The sequence below is a fragment of the Myripristis murdjan genome, chromosome 6, assembly GCF_902150065.1.
Source record: "Myripristis murdjan chromosome 6, fMyrMur1.1, whole genome shotgun sequence".
NCBI lineage: Eukaryota > Metazoa > Chordata > Actinopteri > Holocentriformes > Holocentridae > Myripristis > Myripristis murdjan.
In genome coordinates, this window is record NC_043985.1 from 13183581 (window position 1) to 13206435 (window position 22855).

At 40.4% G+C, this 22855-nt stretch overlaps 2 protein-coding genes across 7 annotated transcripts in view; both read right to left on the reverse strand.

Annotated features, from left to right (window-relative positions):
* Positions 1 to 534: 534 nt before the first annotated feature.
* dhtkd1 (dehydrogenase E1 and transketolase domain containing 1) lies at positions 535 to 13810 on the reverse strand. Its single transcript, XM_030054082.1, has 17 exons — positions 13639 to 13810; positions 13221 to 13373; positions 11801 to 12012; positions 10962 to 11156; positions 9601 to 9870; positions 8570 to 8741; positions 8077 to 8275; positions 6760 to 7072; positions 6571 to 6655; positions 6304 to 6443; positions 5987 to 6137; positions 4371 to 4477; positions 4037 to 4201; positions 3778 to 3860; positions 3241 to 3407; positions 2586 to 2671; positions 535 to 2481 (listed from the first exon to the last, which is right to left on the reverse strand). The coding sequence occupies exons 1-17, from the start codon at positions 13808 to 13810 to the stop codon at positions 2380 to 2382; spliced, it is 2772 nt and encodes a 923-aa protein (XP_029909942.1). The 3' UTR covers positions 535 to 2379.
* A 3442-nt stretch (positions 13811 to 17252) lies between these two features.
* LOC115360241 (CUGBP Elav-like family member 2) overlaps positions 17253 to 22855 on the reverse strand; it is a 32107-nt gene continuing 26504 nt past the window's right edge. For 5 of the 6 annotated variants that reach the window (XR_003928319.1, XR_003928320.1, XR_003928321.1 and 2 more), the window contains 2 exons: positions 21967 to 22147; positions 17253 to 21002 (listed from right to left, as the gene is read on the reverse strand). Coding sequence is in view for 1 of the 6 variants with exons in the window: in XM_030052991.1 (XP_029908851.1) it covers positions 22020 to 22147 (128 nt within the window). In the remaining 5 variants the exon portion in view is untranslated. Of the gene's footprint in view, positions 22148 to 22855 lie in introns of all 6 variants that reach the window. The other variant, XM_030052991.1, reaches the window with a different exon arrangement.

The window sequence follows — 22855 nt, forward strand, 5'->3', positions numbered from 1 at the left end:
ACCTTCTTTTCTGTAGTCAGTTAAAATACTTCTCACCTCTAGAGGGGGAGGCAAAGTGGGGAAACCCCAGATTTTAGCTGTGAAAGACTATCCTGTCAGTTTGACTCTTGCTACAGCAATATGCTCTTTGAATTTAAGGCTATAATGCCTGAGGACAGCCTAAAAAAAGAAGGTAAACTGAGTTTACCTTCAACTGTGTCACTGATTCTAATTATAGGCTTAAAACACAGGTCAGACCATAGGAACATCACTGAGGTAAGCAACAACATGGCTATGGTTTTCTGCACTCTAGGTCAGTCTACAGTTGCCTTCTTCCTCTAGTGATCTCTTTGTTAGACTGCACTACACATTTAGACTGCCCTAAAAAGTAGAACAGAGGTCTTGCACAAAGATACAGTGGTAAACTATGACCTAAAACTGGTGACAGTAAGGCAGACACATACCAATATAAACAAATCAATTATTATGTTAACTTAAACAATGGGCAAATTCAGCAAATAAAAAGCTGATTTAAGATGCAGGGGAAAAACACTGCACAATGATGAAAATAGATTTATTTGAAAATACTGAATATTTCCTTTTCATAACGTGTAAATGACAACAGTTCGCACCATAACATAGCCCTTTAATGTCACTATTTGCACTTAAAACCTACACTTTAAAGTAAACCATGTTTAGATAATCAGAATGATCAAGTGCTCTTCAGTTAAAGTTTGTGTCATGAAAGATACAACAGGATCCAAACATAACAAATCTAGTCCAGAATAGGCAGGTAATGGCTGAAAAATTTAACAGCCATACTAGTAACACACACACATGATAATTCACAGAAGCACAATACACCAACTCCCTCCCAGTCTAAAATCTAATCTTACAAATAGGTCATAATGCATAAAATGCTAGTGTCAATTCTTACAAGGCATAAACACCTAAAGTGAACACCCAAATAACTTACTAAACTGATATTTGCTTGTTAGAACAGTACAAAAATGAGCGGCTCATGCAAACAAACTGCATGACATGACTAGCCCCTTGTGATTCACATTCTGAAACAAAGAACCCATCCTTAGTGTTTGTAAAGGACTTATGATCAAGCTAAAAGTGCCTTTGTACTACAATCACATTGTAAACGTCATCTCTAAGGCCTTGATTCAGATCTGAACCATGGTGATCATGGTCTTCACCCTAGTGCTCGGCTAACTACCAAATACAGAATGCAAGCATGCTGCAGGAGACAATCTGGAAGAGAAAAAATACAAATGAAAACATTTGCAATGAGCAAACTGGAATCTTAACATTGCCGTCGAACCACATAAATATAATGAAAACCAGGACCTGTATTTATCAAACTGCTAAAATTGAAATTTTGGTCTTGGCTTGATAGGAGGGTCAGCTGTTACATGCTGAGAATTACTAATTACTCATACTAATCTTCCCCTTAATGATATTTTTTTTCTCTTCCTCTTTCAGCGTTAGCTCTGCTCTCTGCTCTAGTTTGGCTTTTTCTTCGTCTCCATTCTGTCCACGTCATTATTAACAGCATGTGATCTTCAAGAGCTAATCAGTACAATCAATTTAACTTTTTTTTGTTTCATCTTAATAAGAAAATCCAGAGGTTTTTGCTGATATTTTTTCTTTCACAGGTTTAACTTATCTCACCATCAAGAAACAGTAAACTGTAAAAATTAGTTTCAAGAACTACGTTATTAATAAGGCAGACAAACACTGAGTCAGTGTATCTGATTGTCCTTTTCTTCCTGTCACTTCTTGTAATCGATAACATTATGTCAGTTTTACATGGTGGAAGCTTCAACTACCACATGTTGCTTAATAAACTTCTTTCTCCATTCTTAGCAAAGTTGTTTTTTTTTGCTCGAAGTTGGCTCTTTATTGCACTCTTAAGTGTAATCCTCAGAACTTTGGTAAAGATGGATCCTGGATTTAAAACTGAGGGTTGACTGAGGTAAGGACCATTTAGACTCAATTGATGGAATAAGCCCCTAATTTTATTAGTGAGTCAGACTGATGATCAGAGCCATGTAGATTCAAACTTCAACTTCATACTTAGTGCACTTTTTTTCTTTTTTTGTCAGCTGAGTCTAAAGGGTTCCCACTTCAATGCAGTTTCAATGCTCTTCAACTGTTAGAATACGAATACAACCATTAGCACTGTTCTCTGTAACAGCTGGCCAATAGGGACCAATAAATTTTAACCACACCTCAACACTTTCTAAAGGTCCTATGTTTTCTTCATGCAGCAGTCTTGCATTTGTGCTTTTAGCGCTGGTGGTTGGACTGTTGTGAGTAAAGCACAGTAGATATGTGGTAGACGACTGATCCTTGAGGAACATCTATTTTGGTTCTCGGTGTTCTTGTGTCTTAGGAGAAGGTAGAAGAGAGGATGGCCTCTTGTTGCTGGTTATGGAGGGTCCCAATACCCACAGCAGGGGCGGGCAGAGCAGGTCGGCTAACTAACCGGAGCTAAGAGGGACAGAGGAGAGAGTTTATTATGCATAATACCATTCATCACCTAACCACTTTTCTTTATAAACAATGTGCCTTTTATTAATTCATCCACTGCTCACCTTGCAGGCCAGCTGCTTCTCAAACCTGGGAGCTATAAAGGACCATGGACCCATGTTCTGAGGCTCCTCCTGACTCCAGATAAACTCTGCAAGGGAAATATCTTCACTGATCACAATCAATAGTAAAAAGAAGATGTCAGTCATATTTTTTTAGGATGCATTCACCGCCAAACATGTTTGCAGCAGTTCAGTCAAACTCTGGGGTGTTTTTACACCTTTAGTTTGGTCTCCTCAGGCGAGCAATAACACCACCGTTTGATCTCTGCACAACAAAACCACAGACATCTGAAAGGGCTGGTGTCACCTTTCTGCCGGGCAAACTGACCAACAACAGGAAATGACCTCAAAACATGAAGGTTTTATGTGTATAGAAGACTGATGTTGACATTTGATATAAATAAAATGAGCTGAGGTCGAACCAGGGTCTGGACTGAAGCTTGCTTGTATTTTAAACTGCTATGAAGACCAGAGACAGTAAATAAGGGCAAATGGCACAGACAACTCCATCACTATTTAGCTTGGGTTACAGGGACTGGAGCTGTAATTAGTAAGTATGAACCTAAACAAGCCATTCAATATCAAATGCTGACAGAAAAGGAGGTGTTGGGTGAAGCAGATAGTAAAAGTCGGAGTGGGTCATGCAGGGTCACTCTACCTTTGGCGTTGGGGTATTTCCTGAGCTCTTGCTGCAGAGCCTCCAGTGGGAAGGGACACAGCTCCTCCACACGGACAAGCGCTGTGTTCTGGTTGGCTGCCGACACCTCCCTCTGCTTCAGCAGGGCATAATAATGCTTCCCTGAACACAGTACCACCTTCTGGACACTGTTTGGAATCACAAAATGGGATTGGATTGATACTTTCTTGGGCTTCATGCAATCACCAATAAAAACACTTATGTTTGTATTATATATTATATATAACAGAGCACCCTCCAGTTTCAGAGAGTTACATTTAAGGCTATTCAAGACTTTTAAAAGCTACACTGGAAAAGTAAAGGCGGAAATGTATTCAAAAGTTTAAAGACTATGTTTATCTGTATTTAAGACCTTTTAAGGCGTGCAATTTGGATATTTCAGTTAAATACATGGTAAGACAAAGAGTCCCTGCAGACGTGCTTAAGAAAAAACAATATAACAAGCAGGAGAAAACGCTGTGATTTATTACTACCATCAATATGTTGTGAATACAGTACCTTTCTACTGAAACTGAAGTGTCACCTAACACTGGTCTGAAAAATGTTCCTGGTGCACACTCAGCCAGACTGGATGTCGCCCCCTGGGATAAGAAAACAAACAATCTTCAGCCATTCAAATGAGAATATCTGTAAAATCATATATCCTTAAAAATATTTTTATTTTTTAAGTGTTATGTAAGTTATGTATGTTCATACATATGCCTCCTTCTTGAAGATGCTAGAGGTGTTTTCTCATAATAGTAAACACATGACTTACAGAAAACCTCAGCAGCATCTTGGGTCCAGCCACGATGAGCGGTTTGCGGAAGTTACGGATCATCTGTCGCCTCAGCAGGTGGAAGTATTGAGCAGGAGTGGTGGGGTTCACGACAGCCATGTTGACGTTGTCCCCATCCACACCCTCCTCTTTACTGTCACACATCTAAAAGGTGAAAGGGGAACAGTTGAGGGCTGGCAATCATTTACGATTCACATAATGTGAAATATCAAAGCATAACCAAAAATTAAACTTCAAGACAGTTTTGGTCGATCATTAAACAACAGTACATGAAACTGCACATTGTGTGGCGAGTAATTATTGCCCAGCAGACCTGTAGAAAGCGCTCCATGCGGCAGGAGGAGTGTTCAGGCCCTGCTCCATCATACCCATGAGGTAGCAGGATCACCATTCCAGACTGTAGCAGCCATTTGGCCTCACCTGGGAACACGGCAATTTTATGTTCAGTGTGTTTAAATTCACCCATTTATGTGACCTGGGTGACAGCTACTGCACTCTGACTGATAGGACCAGACAGTCTTTTACTCCACCCGAAGTTGCACTCGGGGACAATGTGACACAGACCTCTATTGGCCCTTTTCCATTAGTATCTACTCGGCTCGACTCGGCTCGACTCTACTCACCTCGACACGGTTTAGGTGGTTTTCCATTACAATTGAGTAGCACCTCGCCGTGGGCGGAGTCGTCATAGCAAGGCGGCGCACCGTCCAGCTCCCTCTGGATTCTTTGGGCTGCCACCAAGCTCAGAGAAGTCTCCACGTCTTTATTTGACCGCGGTAGCGGTTTGCTTGCGCACAGCCGCTGTTGCCGTCTTTTTTTTTTTTTTTTTTTTTTTTTTTTTAATGTCAGGTTTTGTTTTCGTGCAGGAGTCGCTCTAGTCTCGTCCCTGTCCAATCAGTTGCCTGCACCGCGTTTACATCACATTTTCAGCTCGACTCAGCTCGCTTGGAACCCGGCTGAGTAGGTGCTAAAATGGGACCTGCTACCAGGTACTACCACCTAATGGAAAAGCTCTTAAACCGAGTAGAGTCGAGCCAAGTCGAGCTGAGTAGGTACTAGTGGAAAAGGGGCATATGTGACTGCTGTGCCTGAGTACTGACCCCAAAAATATGTTATTGCTGTGATTACGGCAGAAATGATGAAGTTGATGTTTTATTGCTATGGATTTTTACATCACTGGTGCTCCTAATACAACTGCCTATCTGAACCCTGCTAGTTTGCATTTGGACACAGAGTTATTATAGCTATATTTTTCATTCATTTTTTAATATTTGTTTTCAATTCAGTTTAGTTCAGTTAGTCAGTTAGCTTTCAAAGTGGGTTTGCTCGTTTCAGTTTAGTTTTTATTGTTTAAAAATATTCATTTTTTCATTTTTATTAGTTTCAGTATTAGCTTTAGTTTATTATTATAATATGAGGGCGTGTGTGTCAGCATCAGATTTAAAAAGTTCAGATTAGGTATTACAATACAAACACAACACTCTGTGAAGGCTACTGACTTACAGTCATGTAGATAGAGTGTACTAAGGCCTCTTCAAGCTCATTGTGTTGATAAATTTGACCAAACTGACAAATACTAAAACTAAAGACATTTTCTGTATATTTTTATTTTATTTTAGTTAGTTTTGCAAGTACACATTATTGTTTCAGTTAATTTTCTTTTTTTTTCTTAAGCGTAGTTTTTATTTTTATTTCCGTTACCTAAAATGTTTTTTTCCACACCTAGTTAAAGTTCTTAGTTTAGTTTTAGTTAAAACATAATAACCTTGTTTGGATGGCCATAAGCTTTTCAGGCCATCTATCACTCTAGCTCTATTTTTCGTATGTTATTTTGCCACTTATCGCATTAGTTGTGCTTTTTCTTGTTGCATTTGGCTAATTGAATAAGTGACTGTGATTCTGTTGATGGCAGTATGGTCAGGAATTTACCTCCAGAGATAAAGGTATCAAAGATGATCTGCGCTCCATTGAAGAAGTCCCCAAACTGAGCCTCCCAGATGGGAAGGAGCTTGGGCTGAGCGATACTCATGCCATATTCAAATCCCAGCACCGCCTCCTCAGAAAGTGGACTGTTACACACCTGAACACACACAAAATCACAACACATCACATGAAAGGGGACACCCATATGGTATTGTATAAGTGAGCAAAGGTTTGAATAAAACTGTCTTAATATGTTACTATTTGTGCACAGTATTGTCTATGGTCAATGTGTTGGTGTTTTCTGCTTTCCGATGTTGTAGTACCTCCAAGAAACCTTTCTGCTGAGGTTCGATGTGGTTTAGAGGGATGTACATGTCGTTGGTGTTTTGGCATACAACCATGGCATGTCGCTGGCTGAATGTGCCCCTCCCGACATCCTGTCCACTGATACGAATATTAAAGCCTGTAGAGCAATGAAAACAAAAGCAAAGTCATAAGAAGAATAAAATTATAGCCACAAGTCTATTTCCTGATGGCAATCTCACTTCAGTTTAAACTCTTTTAGGAGAAGACTCATGATTGACACTCACCCTGGCAGAGGAGGGAACCAAATGCCATGGCCTCTGCTGTGGACCAGTCCAGTTTGGTGCCTTCTTCCAATTTCTGCAGCCGAGCCTGGGATCACAATAAAACGACATCTTGATAGTGCCACATCTATGCAGGGCCTTCAAACTAAAACAGCCGGTGACAGAAATGACAGAAGTGCAGTTGAGCTGTACCTGTGCATGGGTCTTTCCAAGGTGGCTGTGGAGCTGGATATCCTCGGGAATGTCCACAGACTTTGCCCCGACAAACTGCAGCAGGGGAATGGGGACACCTGTGTCCCAGGTGGTGACCTTGGCCTGGGGTTCGGACAAGTCGCCCCAGCGCCCCTGCAGGTTGGTGGGTGGAGGGCTGTACACTGTCATGTTGGCCAGCTTGTCGTTCAGCATTGAATAGTGCTTGGACTTGATCTCTCCACGCTCAGCATCCGTCATCAGGCCCTCAGAGATCAGCTGGTCAGAGTAGGAGTCAGGAATGCTCTTCCTGGAGCTGTGAGGGGGCGACAGAGTAGGAAGGTTGGTACGTCATCGCCAGTTAGACAGCTTTGGAAGTAAAGCCCAATGAGAAAATATGCTCAGCTGCAGTAAGCTTCAGACATGATATACCATAACTTTAGATTGGTTGTGTTTCTCTGGAATGGCCTGTGATGCGAGGATAAATATCAACTCACCGATTGATTCAGTGGTTTTGAAAATTAAATGTTTTTAGCCGTAAATGTTTTACCAGTTCACTACAATATACTTGTAAGACTGCAGTGCAAAACATAATGGCAACATGAACAGGGACATTTGGTTCCAAAGACTATGTGATGTACAGACTTTCCTATAAAGTGACATCTCAGTGTCTGTTTAGTGAACCACTATGCTTTATTTTTTAGGATTATTATTCAGATTAAGATTTTCAATGCTCCAAAGCACCAAATGACCATGCCGTGTTTGCAGGGGTTTGCAGGGTTTTGACAGGGCTGTAGATCAACAATCAGAATCAATCACTCAACCATCACTTCTCCAGGTGCTCAGATTTCTGGCTTTCAAAACTGAATTTGTCGTCTTCACTCTGTTTTTCTGTTTTGGAATTAAAAACTCCTATTGCAATTTTAAGAAAGTCTCAATCTCCTCCTCCAACCCACTGCCTACCATTCTTTTCTGCACCCATTTTCAACAGCTCAACAATAGAAGACAGCGCTTCAAGTGAGCAATGGGCATCACAAGACAGTTCAACAACAAAGACCAGAAAAGCAAAAAAGCAAATGACAAATGGGCATTATTATTGTAGTATTCTGCATTACTTCACCTCATTTTGCTCTAACTGAATAGCTCGTTTTTCTGTGTTAGGAAAATTACTTTGTTTTTCTTGGTAGCCAAAAGAGGCCACAGATTACTTAATGCCCCTTTACATAATCTATATAAATATGCTGTGCATGCGACAATAATTTATGAAGTAATGGCAAATGTGTATCATGATGCAGTGTTAACAAAGTAAACTAAACTGACCGGATTATCTTGTACATGGCAGGGTTGGTGAAGAAAGGCTCGTCTAGCTCATTGTGGCCCCACTGGCGATAACATATCAAGTCCAGGATAACATCTTTCCTGAAACGCCGCTGGTACTCCACAGCCAGCCGAGTTGCCTTCAGCACTTCCTCTGCATCATCACCATTCACATGGATCACAGCACAGCTCACCATCTTACCTGTGACACAAATTTACATGTTATTCTTATTATTACACAATTCAAAGTTCAGGTTTCACATAGAAATGGTGAAACTGTGTCAAACAATGTTCTGGAAAAGAAAAACCTGTGTTTGGTGAAAGGCGTGGTTTACAACATTAGCACAATTGAGGTTGTGTCATGCAGGTTGTTCATCAAACAAAGGGACTGTACAAAATTTACTGGTAGATGCCAGTAGACCCATGTCTGCTAAAAAAAAAAAAAAAAAAGCAGATAATTATGAATCACTCTATAAAAGTGGTAAATTTCACTCACCGACATCGCTACAGTACAAAGAAGACCTCCCTCTCTCAGATGGGGTGGTGTAACCCACTTGGTTGTTAACTATCAGGTGGATGCTCCCACCAACTCTGTAATGGGGGAGGTTTGCGAGGGTGAAGGTCTCTGGGACAATCCCCTGGCCAGTGAATGAGCCGTCACCATGGACCTGAACAAAAGAAGCAAAAAATGTAAATTCTTTTACCTATCCCCTCTCAAACACTTCAACTTCATCTACCAGTTCTCCCAAAGTGATGCACATCCATTAGGCATTTTACTGAATAATGCCCCTATCACATTGGACTAGTGACCTGAGATGCAGGTCAACTCTCAGTTTGGAAAAAAAAAAAAAAAAAAAAAAAAAAAGGTTATGTCAACCTGGCAAAAATACTTTGGTGAAGGGGCATCCTGGTGGCTCACCATTAGAGCGCGTACCACTTGTCAAGGCTGAGCCCTTACCACACTGGCCTGGGTTCAAATCCGAGCCCAGGCCATTTTTTGCATGTCATCCCCTCTCTTTCCCTGCCTTTCCTCTCTCTCGCTACTGTGGCTGTCAAATATAGCAGAAATGCCACAAAACATAATCTTAAAAAACACTATGGTGAAGATCAGGCCTGAGACTCGGGTAAAACTTTGCTCTTATCAATGTTAAACTTCAGTGTAACCACTGCCACCTTTTATCTGGGGTGTCATCTATGTTGAACACATAGATGTGCTTTTGATGACATGATGAGATGACAGTCCACAGGGTGACGGAGGCTGTGTGTTTTGCCTCCTGCACAGGATGGACGTGAATCAGCAGGTCAAAGTACAGAGGGCTTCCAGGTGACATAACACACCCTCTAGTGGCCACATTGAGGGCCTACAGCTCTAAAGAAACCGAAGCTATTAACATGAATGTGTTTTCAAATGTATGACTCAACGGCTTTCATTTCATTTTTTGTGTTGTTTTTGACTGATTTATCAGTCAAAAACAGAGGGTGTTCCCCTCCTTGACACAAGCACCGAGTATGTTAATACGCCTGTACCTGCAGACAGATGACTTGGTCCCCCGGCTGGGCGTTCTCATCAGGCGAGTAGTCCCCTTCCTGCCTGAGCTGCTGCCTGGCCCGGGTCTTGCCCTGGGTCACGGGGTTGATTGCCTCCAGGTGAGATGGGTTGGGCAGCATGGTCACATGAAGCGGACGTCCACCTCCAAACTGCAGCTCCACTGAGGAGGTGAGGTGGGAGAGAACGTCGCCAATGGCAGGGGAGCTCTCAGGGAACTCACTGAGGCCTCGCATCTTACGGAACATGAGCTGGAAGAGCAGGGAACATGGGGGGACAGCTGTTTTGATGTGGCTTTTCCTGCCTGAATCAACTGACGCTTCTCTCTTCTCTTCTCTAAGTTCATCTTGTAAATAACATAAAAACCTGGCTAGTAACTTTTATTTGATGAGCCCATAAACTTTGGGTTATCTTATCTCTGCGGTTTCAACATTACACCCCCTGTACACATGACACATGACTTCACCACAGGACTAAAGCACTGAACACACTGATCTGAGTGTATTCAGTGTGTGTGCATCGACCAATGATGTAGTGGTTGAGGGATATATCAGGCTATTTTTGACCAAGACATTACTTTCCCCATTATGCCAATTCTGTCAAAAATCTTGTACAGAACATTCCTCCAGAGCTACTGATTTCTTTCTTCTTATAGTATGCAGATTTCCAAAAGCTCCAAAAGCACCCAAAGCCTTCCAAAGTCTTGTGAAACAGACAATGCTTGCTCACTGTGACACGTGTCACTTGCAAATGGAATTCATCTAAAGCCACACCCCTCTTGTACAGTTTTGATTCATGCTTGACCTCATTTAAACTTCAGAAGCTGCAACCTCGATACTTACGCCACAGAGTAAAGCAGCGCAATATTTCTAGCTAAAGCTGGGAGGTCATGCATGAACAGGAAATTTAATTTAAATGACTTACTGCAGGGTGAGAGTTAATGTTGAAAAAAAGGGACATGCTCTGCGTGCTTTAGAGTTTGTTTTTTTTTAGAGTTCTTTAGAGATTTTGGATTATCCATTTCAACTATGCGGACATTTTAGAATGCTATGCACATTGGCAAGGAAAAAATGAAGCCTTTTTGGTGATTTTGGTCAGACTTGAGCAGCACAATGGAAAATGAGTCCAGATCTAAAATTGCCAGAGGAATAGAGTTATCCTTAAAGACCTGGCCTTGAAGAACTACATGTACATACAGAGGCTATCCTTCTGTAGCTCACTGTGCTACTCTGTGCCCCTCTTATGTTTCTTTGTGTTTAAGTGAAAAAGGATACAACAAGGCTGATTCTGACCACTCCACACCCCTTTAAAAATATGAGCTGAATTTGTATTGCTGTCTAACCTCTGGTGGGAACTTCAGCAGGCCTGTCAAGAGGTTGAGTCGGCCTCTGTGAGGCATGCCGATCACGATGTCGGTCACTCCTCTCTGGGCCGCATGGCTGAACAGTTCGTGGAAAAAGCCCATCATGCTCTCAGCTCCCTCTCCTCCATAGCGTTTCACGGTGGCAAACTTGGTGGCAAGGAAATGGTCAAATTCCTGAAGGTTGTGCAAAAAAGGGAGGAAGTTAATGGTTTGGCGTCAGAAATGTTGTGTCATCTGTAGCTTTGGCATCCTTTGAATTAACTTGGATATTTGGTTTGGTTTGTTTATATACACATATAAGAAACTTTATAAAAGATACAAAATAAAATTTGCAAGAGCAATGTGAAAGAGAACTGCCTTAAAACCCTCAAGGGGCTTAAAAGTGGGCTTCTCCTGGCAGCGTATCACTGGAAATAAGTATAAACAGTTTGTATGTGTCATACCAATAATTAAAAAAGCAAAAGAAAAAGAAACACAATATAGCATAGCAGTTCGACAACAATGCATCCTACCCACCTATTTCATGTATAATGAATTAAGTCACAGTCATCATAAGACACTCATGCATACATCCATAAAAACACACACATAATGCATGCAGCTATATCCACTCCGTCATTAACAGACAAAGTGTATACACTCACAATATCGCTTACAGTTTCCATAAGACAAGAGAGAGAAAAGAAAGTAAGTACAATCTTAAAAAAGACAGAATAAAGATAGATAGAAAAAAAAAACAGAAAGATGTAATGTGGCGTATTCTGGTTATATGGGATGGTGCCTTTGTTTGGATCACAGACTGTTTCTCATTCTCCTACCTGGGACTCCAACATGATCTTGGCGAGCTGCCTCCTCTCTTCAGAGGAGAAAGTTTCCTTTTTGAGCTCCTCAAAGCGCTCAGCAAACCACTCCTTCTCCTCCAGGCTGCTCAGGTGGCTGGTTTCCACTGACAGTTGGCCACAGTAGGCCTCCTCCAGGTAGGCCACCACCTCCTCCACAGAAGCCTCCGCCTTGCCAAAATGTTGCAATCCTGGAGAGGCGGATGCAACAAGCAGTGTTATGGTAACGCATAAATGTTAAGTTATTGCATGTGTGATGACTACTGAGGTGAGGTCAAAAACGAATTTCCAGCCTTGGTTGAACACTAAAGATCTATTCGAATTCTATCTTGTTCTACAGCATCTGAGAGGCAAATGTAGGGACAATCTCTTATTGATGTATTGTTTTATCCAGTGTTTCTTTTATCCCCAGGATCCAGCGCTCCACTTATTTTTACTCTAGCCATTTTGTCAGGAACTATTTCACACCTGTGACTCTGACAGGTGGGAGAGGAAGCCAACAGTACTCTGGGTCCTGAGAGTTTTAACCACAACAGGCCTTCTTCACAGCAAGCATTTTGACATAAAATAGCAGGTAGGTCAACACAGGTGTTACTGGTCTTGTGTATTCAGGCTCATTGGAAAGGCTCTGCTAAACTTAAATGGAAGGGAAACTTAATTATGGTCATTAATTACCCTTGAGTTTGCCTGCTATTTCATGTCAAAACAGCTGCGGTGAAAAAGGATTACATGATCCTTTGAGTTTTGAGAATACTCAACAGTTCTTGGATTCATAAAACCCTTCGCATAAATGCTAGGTAGTCAATCTGAAAGCAAAGCTGTGCATTCCCTTGGAGCCAGATAAAGTTAACATTTTATTTATTGCAATGACAGTGTATGGAACGTCTGATAACATGTGTTTAGGGCTGGATGATATGTTGATATTATATCAATATTGTGATATGAGTCTTGATATCATCTAAGATTTTGGATATCAGGATATTGTGATATAGCATAAGTGTTGTCTTTTCCTGGTTTTAAAGGCTGTGTTGCAGTAAAGGGATGCAATTTTCTGCACTTACTTGTTGCTCTATTTGTTCGCCTTTATGTGGTCATAACCACATCACTAATGATTGCAAAAATTTCTTGTGGCTATACATTTCACAAAAGGACCAATCCTCATCTCTGCTGTATCATCACAATACTGATACTTGGGTTTGACACATGAGCCATGGATATCTATCAACAATTATATGCTGCAATGCACATGCAAACAGGTGGTGAATCAAGTGCATGTGTGAAGCACTTAAAGCAATTTAGTTTATATACGCATATAAATGCTAACAGCTGACAGGAGAAGAAAAACATTATCCCAACTTCTGATGGATTATCAGTCTCTGAGCTTCCACAGTGGGTTTACCTGAGGTGTTCAGGCGTCCTTTCAGGGTGTCAGTCAACATGCTTATCTCTGGGACAATATCTACCACTGGCTTCTGTGGCAGCAGAGGGTTAATTTTAGCAAGCTTGTGTCCATGTGTCCTGTATGCCTCCACCAGACGGGCAAGACCATGATCTGGGGACAAAACACATTATCCCTCAATGTCAACTTCAGCTGACACCGTGCTCTCCCATGTTAAACCACAGCATCAACAGAAAGAGGAAAAAGAGATTTTACACAAGTTTCCAACGAGTACTGTAACAATATAAAGTCAGGAAAAAAACTAAATGAAAGTAGCCACCATTTCTTTATCTCTGGGCTACAGTTTATTGAAAAAGTTTTAGGTTAATTAGCTGACATGAGGTGATGTTACGCTGCCCACACATTGCCCCATACTGACCTTGGTTAAGTGCAGCGATGTGGTCGCTCTGCAACTTCTGGTCCCTGTCGATTTGTTTAGGTCGGTAGCCGTAAACACCTTTCTCGGTGTGGTAAAAACTCCCAACAACCTGCCGGGCCACACTCGGCGGCAGGCGGGAGACCGAGCTTTTCAGGAACACTACGGCCGACATGGTTGACAAACTAAAGCGTCACTTATGGCTATTCAATCTCACATATGGCAACCTGCAACTACACTACAGGACGGCGGCCATACTGTCTGTGATGGGAGGAGGCGCCGCACTGAAAGCCTATTGGCTGAGAGACGGTAGCAATTTATGCTGTAATGAAGTGCTGCTCGGAAACGCCGCTACTTCGTAAGCTATCAAGCGCTTTTGGTCACACACATTAACAAAATTGCTCCTGTTATGAACAACCGCGGTTAACAAGTGTAAAGTAACACCGGCTCGAGGCGAGATAGGCAAGATAACTCAGTTTTGGTTGATAAGGATGCTCAGATAGAACCACAATTCTAATCAATCAATCAATCAATCAATCAATCAATAAAGCATGTGTCAGTGGAACAGCAGCATCCTGATCGACTTGGTGTTTTTTCATTAACACATCTATGTAGGCTAGTCTATCTGTTGATTTCGAGTGTCCTCTGTTCTTAACGTAATATATCCGACAGCACTTGAAGGCAGCATTATTCTGCAGGTGTAATGTTTTGCAATGTCTGCTGGGGTGCTGGCGACCCCTGCCATCAGTCAAACTTTTTGGTTGATCAGGTGACAAGGTGATGCCGCTCGCGCAGCATGGACGTTGTGAAATAATACAAGCCTGAACTCAGACTGGTGTGCAGGGTGATTGCACTTGGTCACTAACATTTTAATAAATGATTTACGGAGCTACGGTACTCCTGCAGAAAACTTTGGAAGAACTCGTTAAACATATCACATTATTATCAGTGTCTATGGGAATATGGCAGGAATGTCACATGGGCGTCATGGTGATATCATCAGGAATAAAGACGGATCTTAAAGAAGGCTTGGGCAAAAGTCACTATGAATTTACTATTGACTCTGAAGGAATAATCTAGAAAGACTACAATAGCCTTTTGTGATGGTCAACGTAATTTGGGCTACCAGTGTGAGTCTGAGCCTGCAGGATGGGACAGACATCCATCATCACAACACCTGTTCACTAAGAACATCTTGCACAACCTGCATTTTAGTGTTTTACTGTTTTATTTTCTTCACCCCACACACACACACACACACACACACACACACACACACACACACACACATATATATATATATATATATATATATATATATATATATATATATATTGAAAATTGCTTGAAATTGTGGCATATCCACAAAGATATGTTAATTTCTTAAAAACAAGCATATTTTCTACCACTGGGTGGAGACACCACACAGTAGTTCATGTGGAGGCCCTAATCTGTAGGAACATGTCTTTTTTACTTGTATTTGAGCTTTCAGAGGGCTTGATGGACACTTGGGCTCGAAAATATACCCACTATTGTGTACCCATTTCAGAGGTGATGTTTTAGTGATATTACACTTGATGTTATACCCCAATACTTAAGAAAATGGGGCAAATCACCTACCTAGGAAGTAGTTTTGTATATAATTCAGCATTACTCTGATGTTGATATAGTGTAATGTTAAAAGTGCTGGCATTTCTTCTTCTTGGTAACTGCAATATTGTCTCTGAAATTTAAACAGCAACTCATTGCACTGATGTTCACTGTGATTAACAAAAATGTTAATGCCTTCTGGTTACTATGGGCTTTGAGGAATGTGCTTGATAACCATGCAGGTCAGTCACCCTGTAAAAGGAATAATCCACTCAAAAACTGTTTGATGCTGTCAAGAAAAAAACAGCTGATGTATTTCAGGGCTCATGTTGTTGACTGATGGTGTATCTTCCCTGTTCCCACAGATAACACAATGTCATGTCCAGATCATTTCCAGCTCCAACTAATTTTTAGTACACAATAAAAAGTGAATTACTACACTTCATCACAAAATAACTCCTGGAATGTACTGAACATCATAGCCTGATAAAAGTGCAGTGTCCAGGCGTGGATTTTTCCCTTAACTAACCTTCTGTTTTAAGGCATTGTGAATCACAGAGTATATAGATCACTGATAAGTCAGGACATCTAAACCTATAAAAAACTGGGCTGATAAGAGTTTAGGTGAAACACTGCTTTAGAGGTCACAAAAACCATATCAAATCTATGACGGTAGAGGGTTTTAAGTGAGAAACAGGAGGAGCAACAGTGCAGTCTCTTCTGTCAAAAAGTAATGCAGTTGGTCTGATTAAGCATAAAGATGCCACTCCTACCTGCGTGATCTGATGGAGATCTCTTTGGAGCTGTCGAGTGTATGCTTCAGTTGTTCATGTAAGCAATTACAAACAGATGACAAATAAAAGAAACACAAAACAACAAAACAAAAAAGGAAAAGTGTCTTAATAAGGTGTTGGGCCTCCATGGGCTGCCAGAACAGCTTCAGTGCTCCTTGGCATAGATTCTCCAAGTCTGTGGAAAGCTACTGGAGGGATGAACACCATTCTTCCAAAAGACCTTGTGCATAGAGAGTGTTACTATAGCAGGGTTGCAGAGTATAAAGCCCTCATTACAAAGACAAATGCACATTTGAGAGTAGCACTGGTCTACAGAGATGTGGAAAAAAGTCACGTGGTCACATGAGCACAAGGGCTCATTGAATGGTTTTGATGAGGATGAAAATTATGTAAATCATTTGCTGTGGCCTTCACAGGCACCAGGAGGGTGTTCCACAAACCACGATTAGAAGGTCAGCCAGATAATGGTGGAAAAAGATGATGCTATATCCTGGTTATAAACTGATTTGAATCTGTAAAAAAAAAAAAAAAAAAGAGGGGGGGGGTTGAATGTTTTGTCCAGGATAATGATCCAGTCATTGCTGACGATGGTTGCTAATAAAAGACAGAACTTCAGAGGATATTCAGTGACATTTTTGCTTTGTGGAATGTACCCCTCGGATCCTAACCGAGTCAAACACCAATGGGAGATTTTGGACCAGTGTGTTAAGCATCATCAAAACACCAAATACCTTTTGGAGGAATGGTGTTCACTCCTCCAGTAGATTGCCATAGACTTGGAAAATAGCCAACACCTAAGACGCTTTATTTTGTTTTTGTTTTTTTTTTCTATTATTTGTCAACCATCAGAACTAATTGAACTTGACAGGAGTAACTTTTATTCTGTGATGTTTGTTTGTGTGGAGATACATCCCATCATGCAGCTCTGCAGACAAACCTGTGGGATGGCTTTGGAACAGCCAGTATTCACCATGGGACCCTCCATAGAAACACACCCACCCACCCTATCAGACACAAGGACAGTTGTAGTATATATTAGACCATTAATATACCTACTTCTTCCTGTGTCTGTTACTGCTTGAAAATAATAAGCAAAGAGAAGCACAATGGAGAGAAACAAGTTAGCGAGACACGACACACTGGGGGAGGGAGGAAGGGGAAAGGGGTTTGTAAATGTCTTTACAACACTGGACAGGCACCAGGACTACACAACACACAAAGACACAATCAATATTAGGGGAAATGGTTTAATTTGGAGACAGAGGCAAAGAAACACACCACACATGAACAAACATTGACCAAAAAAGAACACAGAGTCTTTTGGCTACACACTCCGCTATGGGAAAACAGAAAAACTCTACACAGGTAAAAAGCAAGGCTGAAACTAAACAACAGATAGTTTTAACTGCTCAACTAAGACAATTATCCACACAAGTTGTCTAAACCTCGATGACCATTAAACTATGTGGACAGCACAAATACTAACATGAAACTTACCACAATTTAGAGGATCCCAACCCCCCCGAAATGAAACTGAATAACGAAGTGAGGAACATGTAGAGATCCAAGTAAATAAAATCAGGCATCTTTTAGAGACAAAAACTAGTGACCAAAAATTGCTTGACACCACCAACAGGCCAGACTCGAGACCTAGTCAAGGCGAGGCCACATTGAGAGGCCAGACAATTTTTTTTTCCAATATAGATTTTTTTTCTTTAATTTCCAATATAAAAAGCTTCACTGGTACAAAATACATATGAACAACCAGTTGTAGAAATTGGAAAGCCTGTTTGTCATTTTGTTTTGTTTTTTTCTTTTTTTTTTTCTTCAAATCCCACCCAGTTCAAAAAGTTGGTAAACAGAAAACTACTGTATGTATACAGATCACATCAAGATGCACCCACTTTGGCTTTCATCAAGACAACACAAACATCTATCAAATTATTGGTGAAACATGAACAAAGTCCTATCGATTATCAGACAAGGAAAAATAACACAGGATAAAGATTTTTCTTTTTCTTTTTTGTTTTCGGGACCAAGACAATATCTAGAGATGCAAAGCTACCACACTGTCAAAAATAGCACTTCAGAATAAGAAAAAAAAAAGAGAAGAAAGTGATTGTTATGATCGTACAATTGAACGGGATTTGTGATGGAAGCCCCTGAAGTGAGTCAAGTTCCTATTCGGACCGGTGTGTACTGTACATTGTGCTTTTATTCATTCATTGTAACAACCCACCATACACTGTATAGAGCTACAGAGCTGCAAACGTAACAAATCTATAATTTTACGCTGAATCGTCTGATTGACATGGCACTCGAGTTGTCTTTTTACTCGAGCTGCAGTCGATACCTTTTTTATTCTAATTCACCAGCTTTCCTCATCCTCAATTTGTTGTACAAAATGTGGCTTGTATCGCAAAGTGTTACAGTACATGCCTTTTACACTCACTAACAACGAGGTTTAACCTTCAAATGTTTAGGGAATTTTATTGTTTATCTACAGGATGTTTAAACCAATTTTGTTCAAATTCAGTACATCACAATACACATTTTTACCAATAACTCAACACACAGAGTGGGGGGTAAAAAACATGAGCAGGTGACAAGAGCTTTCATGACACTGGCATAAATAGACAAAAAGGCGAACTGCAGCAATCTCTAACCAAGGCCTAATAGGATGTGTAGGCAGTTTCTAGACGTATATGGCACTTTGAATATTGTATTGCATTTGGATAGAAAAAACACACTGCAAAAAGCACATGCCCATATTATTAAAAAGTGAAATTTGTGGTACCTTGACAATTTGTGATATCACACATACAACATTCTGCAAAAAAAGCAAATATTTCTTATAATTGTGCTTTGACTTTTTCCCTAACAAAAACAATACTCCCTCAAGCACTTTTTCAAATTTGGTACCGTTTTGGAATTTGTACGCAATTGGAGAATGAAAAATTCAAACCGAAACATATCAGATGGTAACAATTGTGCATTTTGTGTCTTAAATCCCTTGTGTGATGTCATAACACACACAAAAAAAAAATAAACAACAACAAAAAAAAAAAGCAAAAAAAAACAAACAAACAAAAAAAAAAACAAACAAAAAAAACAAACCCTGAGTTGACAACTCTTTAGCGCCATTAGGTGCACAATTTTTGGGAAACCTTCTTTGGGGGTGATGTGGTGCAGCTGTAATTAACCAGGGTTGTCTTAACGTGCAGTATAACAGACATAAAATCCCCCCCCGCCCGTATAAAACATAGTGTAAACCTTGTGCTGAAAAAATGGAATGTATTTGTAAACCAACACGGTTGTGGTGGATTTAGCAGTATCATGTGCTGTGCTGGGTATAACATGACTAAAACATGTCGGAAGTCACTTAAAAAGAATTTAAATCGGCAAAGAAGACATGTGAGTGTGTGTACAAAATGTGCAGAGACCCACAGCGTTGTGTGTCGTGTCCACGTGATCTCTTCTTCAGGGGCTCCCACATTTGTAACCACAAAAAGTGTTTTTTTTTTTTTTTTTTTTTTTTTGCGTCCCGTGGTGTGTATGTGTCTGGGGTGTGTGTACATGTGCATGTTTGTGTGTAAAGAAAACCGGGTCCTATCACAAGGAAAGAATATTGTGTGAATTTAAAACAGAGTTTGACACATGGGCACTTAATAAAAAAAAAAAAAAAAAAAGAAAAGAAACAAAACAAAACATTGTCTGGCATCTATGCTATTAAAAGACATTGTAAATCATTATCTTTCAATGAGGCATCCATACTAAACCAAAGTGAAACATCCATTAACCAAATCATTAACAAGAAATTCACCAAAATTCAACAAGACGTACCGTAGAAATTTAACACTAAGTTAAACTTGTTTTTTTAAATGCAGAAAAACAAAGATGAGCCTATATACTCAAGATGCGACCTTAGAAATGATACTTGAAAAGAAAGTACTTTTTTCCTTCCAGAAGATGAAATTACAGTTAATGTAGAGGAAATTTTGACTTATGCATTTACTTTGCTAGAAACGACCCTTAAAAGGCCATGCAGATCGAGCAGGCTGATTTTAGTCCTCTTTAAAAACGTAATACACTGAAGTAACCCACGCCCCCCCCGACATAGATGACATTACAACATAATCTACAAAAAACCCAAAGTTTGCCTGGGTTTCTGTTAGTTAAACTTCTATAGATTCAATGGTATAAAATATAGGTAATCTAAGTGTGCATTTAAACCACAGATTGTCTATTTGTGAATCAGTTCTAAAAAAGTTGACTCATGTAGGTAGTCATTTCTCTAAACAGAGTAAATGTACCTTATTGTGCCATCAATATTTCCAAAAAGAAAGAAAAGTAAATATACTGAATATTTTTGTAAATGAATATTTTTTTCTTTAACAGCCTCGGTGAAAATCTTTACACTGCCCGCAAAATGTAGAAACCATTACAGAGCACTGAGGGGTTTTACTGATCAGACTTTCAAAAGTGTTGGAAGGTGGTCTATAGCATTTTTTTTTTTTTTTTTTTTAGAAGCCAACATATTGCTAATGGCACCAAATAGCACAGCTGTGTGCCAATCCCTGTATTCAACTTTCAAGTGAACTTTTCTGAGAGAGGTAAAAAGAAAGCAACATAAAAAAACAAGCAAAATTAAAAATAAAAAAGTGAAATCCCACAGGCTTTAAAACATTTGCAAAAAAGTCTCTTAAATCAATTGAGTGTAGGTAAGTTTTCACATTGATTTGCTTGACCTCTCTCCCACCTGTCACATTTTTATACAGAAAAACAACAAAAAAAGGAATATACATGCAGAAAAATCAGGTTGAGCTAAGGTCAAGGGTCAGTGGGTGGCCAGGTATTGGTCAGGCGAGCTTAGAGAGACATCACAGACAATGGTGGGATGATGAGGCCAGGAGTTTGGCTTGGCTTTCAACACCATGAAGACATGCTAGGCTAATGATGAGCAAACAGGCATGGAGATTTGTTCTAAAAAGGAAGAAAAACATGGAAGGAAGAGAGAGAGAGAGAGGGAGGGAGAGAGAGAGAGAGAGAGGGAGGGAGAGAGAGATAGAGAGAGAGAGAGAGACAAAAGAGAAAGAAGAGAGAAAGTTAGGGCCACAGCACAAAGAACCTTTAGCCATGAGGCACAACCAACAAAAACAATGCCAATCACCACATAAGGACAGTAGGGAAACATTTGTCCCCCTGACACACAAAACAATAAAGGATTTAAGAAAGTGACACCACCAGATGTATGGCAGAGACTCCAACATGCACAAACAGTATACTTGGCACCCAAAGAGATCCATCTTGAGCCAGCCCCTTTGTAGGAGACTTGGAGGATGGATGGAATGACTGGAAGAGGTTGTTAATAGAGAAAAAGAGAGGTAGCCTAGCTTAACATGGCTTAGATAGTGAGAGACAATGAGAGAGAGATAGAGAGAGAGAGATGATAGTAAAGACTGAAAGGTAGAGTGCAAAAGATTTTCACATATTAGAGGGGACAAACAAATGAACGCGACAGACTACATGTGAAAGGCCCAACAAAGGCTGAAGCTCTGGGCTCGGGGTCTACTTGGACTGGCTTCAGCCCTTTCAGACAACAACTGATCCTTAGTCAACCTGTCTTAGCTTGACCCGAAGGCGATGAAATGGTACAGATATACACCTACGCTCTCCTCATCACAATGACAAAATACCTCCAGCAAAACACTGACTCCAGTGATAGTCATAAATAATCATATAAATTAAAAACATTTCATACGCTTCAAATTACATGATGAAACCGCAGTAATGGGATACAGTAGAATATGGAAAAGAAAACATTGCAACATTTTTAGGAATAGGATGAGTCTCCCTCCAGTGGTGGGCGTGGGTGAAGACAAGCCCCCCCTGTCCCCCCGCCCAGTGAGTCTCTGCTGTGGTGACCTTAGCTGGAGGGTGAACTTACCCTAGCAGTGCTAGCATGAGAGCTGGGGAGGGGGGGAGGCCCCGGGGCTAAGATCAGTAGGGTTTGCTGTCATTCTTGGAGCGCTTCAGCTGAACCTTCAGCCTCTTCATGCCGATCTGGAAACCGTTCATGGCCTGGATGGCCGCTTGCGCTGACACCGGATTGTCATAGCTGACAAACCCTGGACAAAAACAAGGAGAGGAAAGGAGTTACACAACAACACAGCACCAGCAGTTATTTTCACTTGTCCAATCTGTGTATTACACGAACTGCTATTATCTTTCCAGAATCATATATTAAGTAGTAACAATTATGCCAGTGTTGTCATTCATTAAGTTAATTGCCTTGGTTTACTTTTATGTCACAACATAAACAGTGTGTTGCATTCTGGGATTGATAGAGGGGTGAATTCAAAAAAGTAAATTCAAAATAGTAATTGATTATAGCTTTAACAAAATGTAAACATTGTTGGGCCAATTACAATTACAGTAGTTAGTACTATTTGTGTTATTTCTGATTTTCTTGATCAACTAGCAGCCAAGTTCAGAGTTGTGTTTTGATATTCTTTGAGTTGCTCACTGCAGACATGTTTATTCAACGCTAAGGAGATGCTGTCCTCAAGTTTCTGCGTTATCACAGAGTTTAGAAGTTTAACTGCAGCCCTTCTGCTTGGATGTTACAGTTCAAAGTGCCTGGACATTTTAGCTGAAACACAAACATGGTTTTGTAAAACTATTTTCAAATGATCATCCTAATGAGTAGTTTGCACCAGTAAATATATATTTTTATATCATGTCAAGCCATTCTTTTGTCCATGGATTTCTGTCTTAAGTCCTCCTGTAGTCTCCATATAGGCTATTTCTCCATTTGCCTCGGTCCTGATGAATCA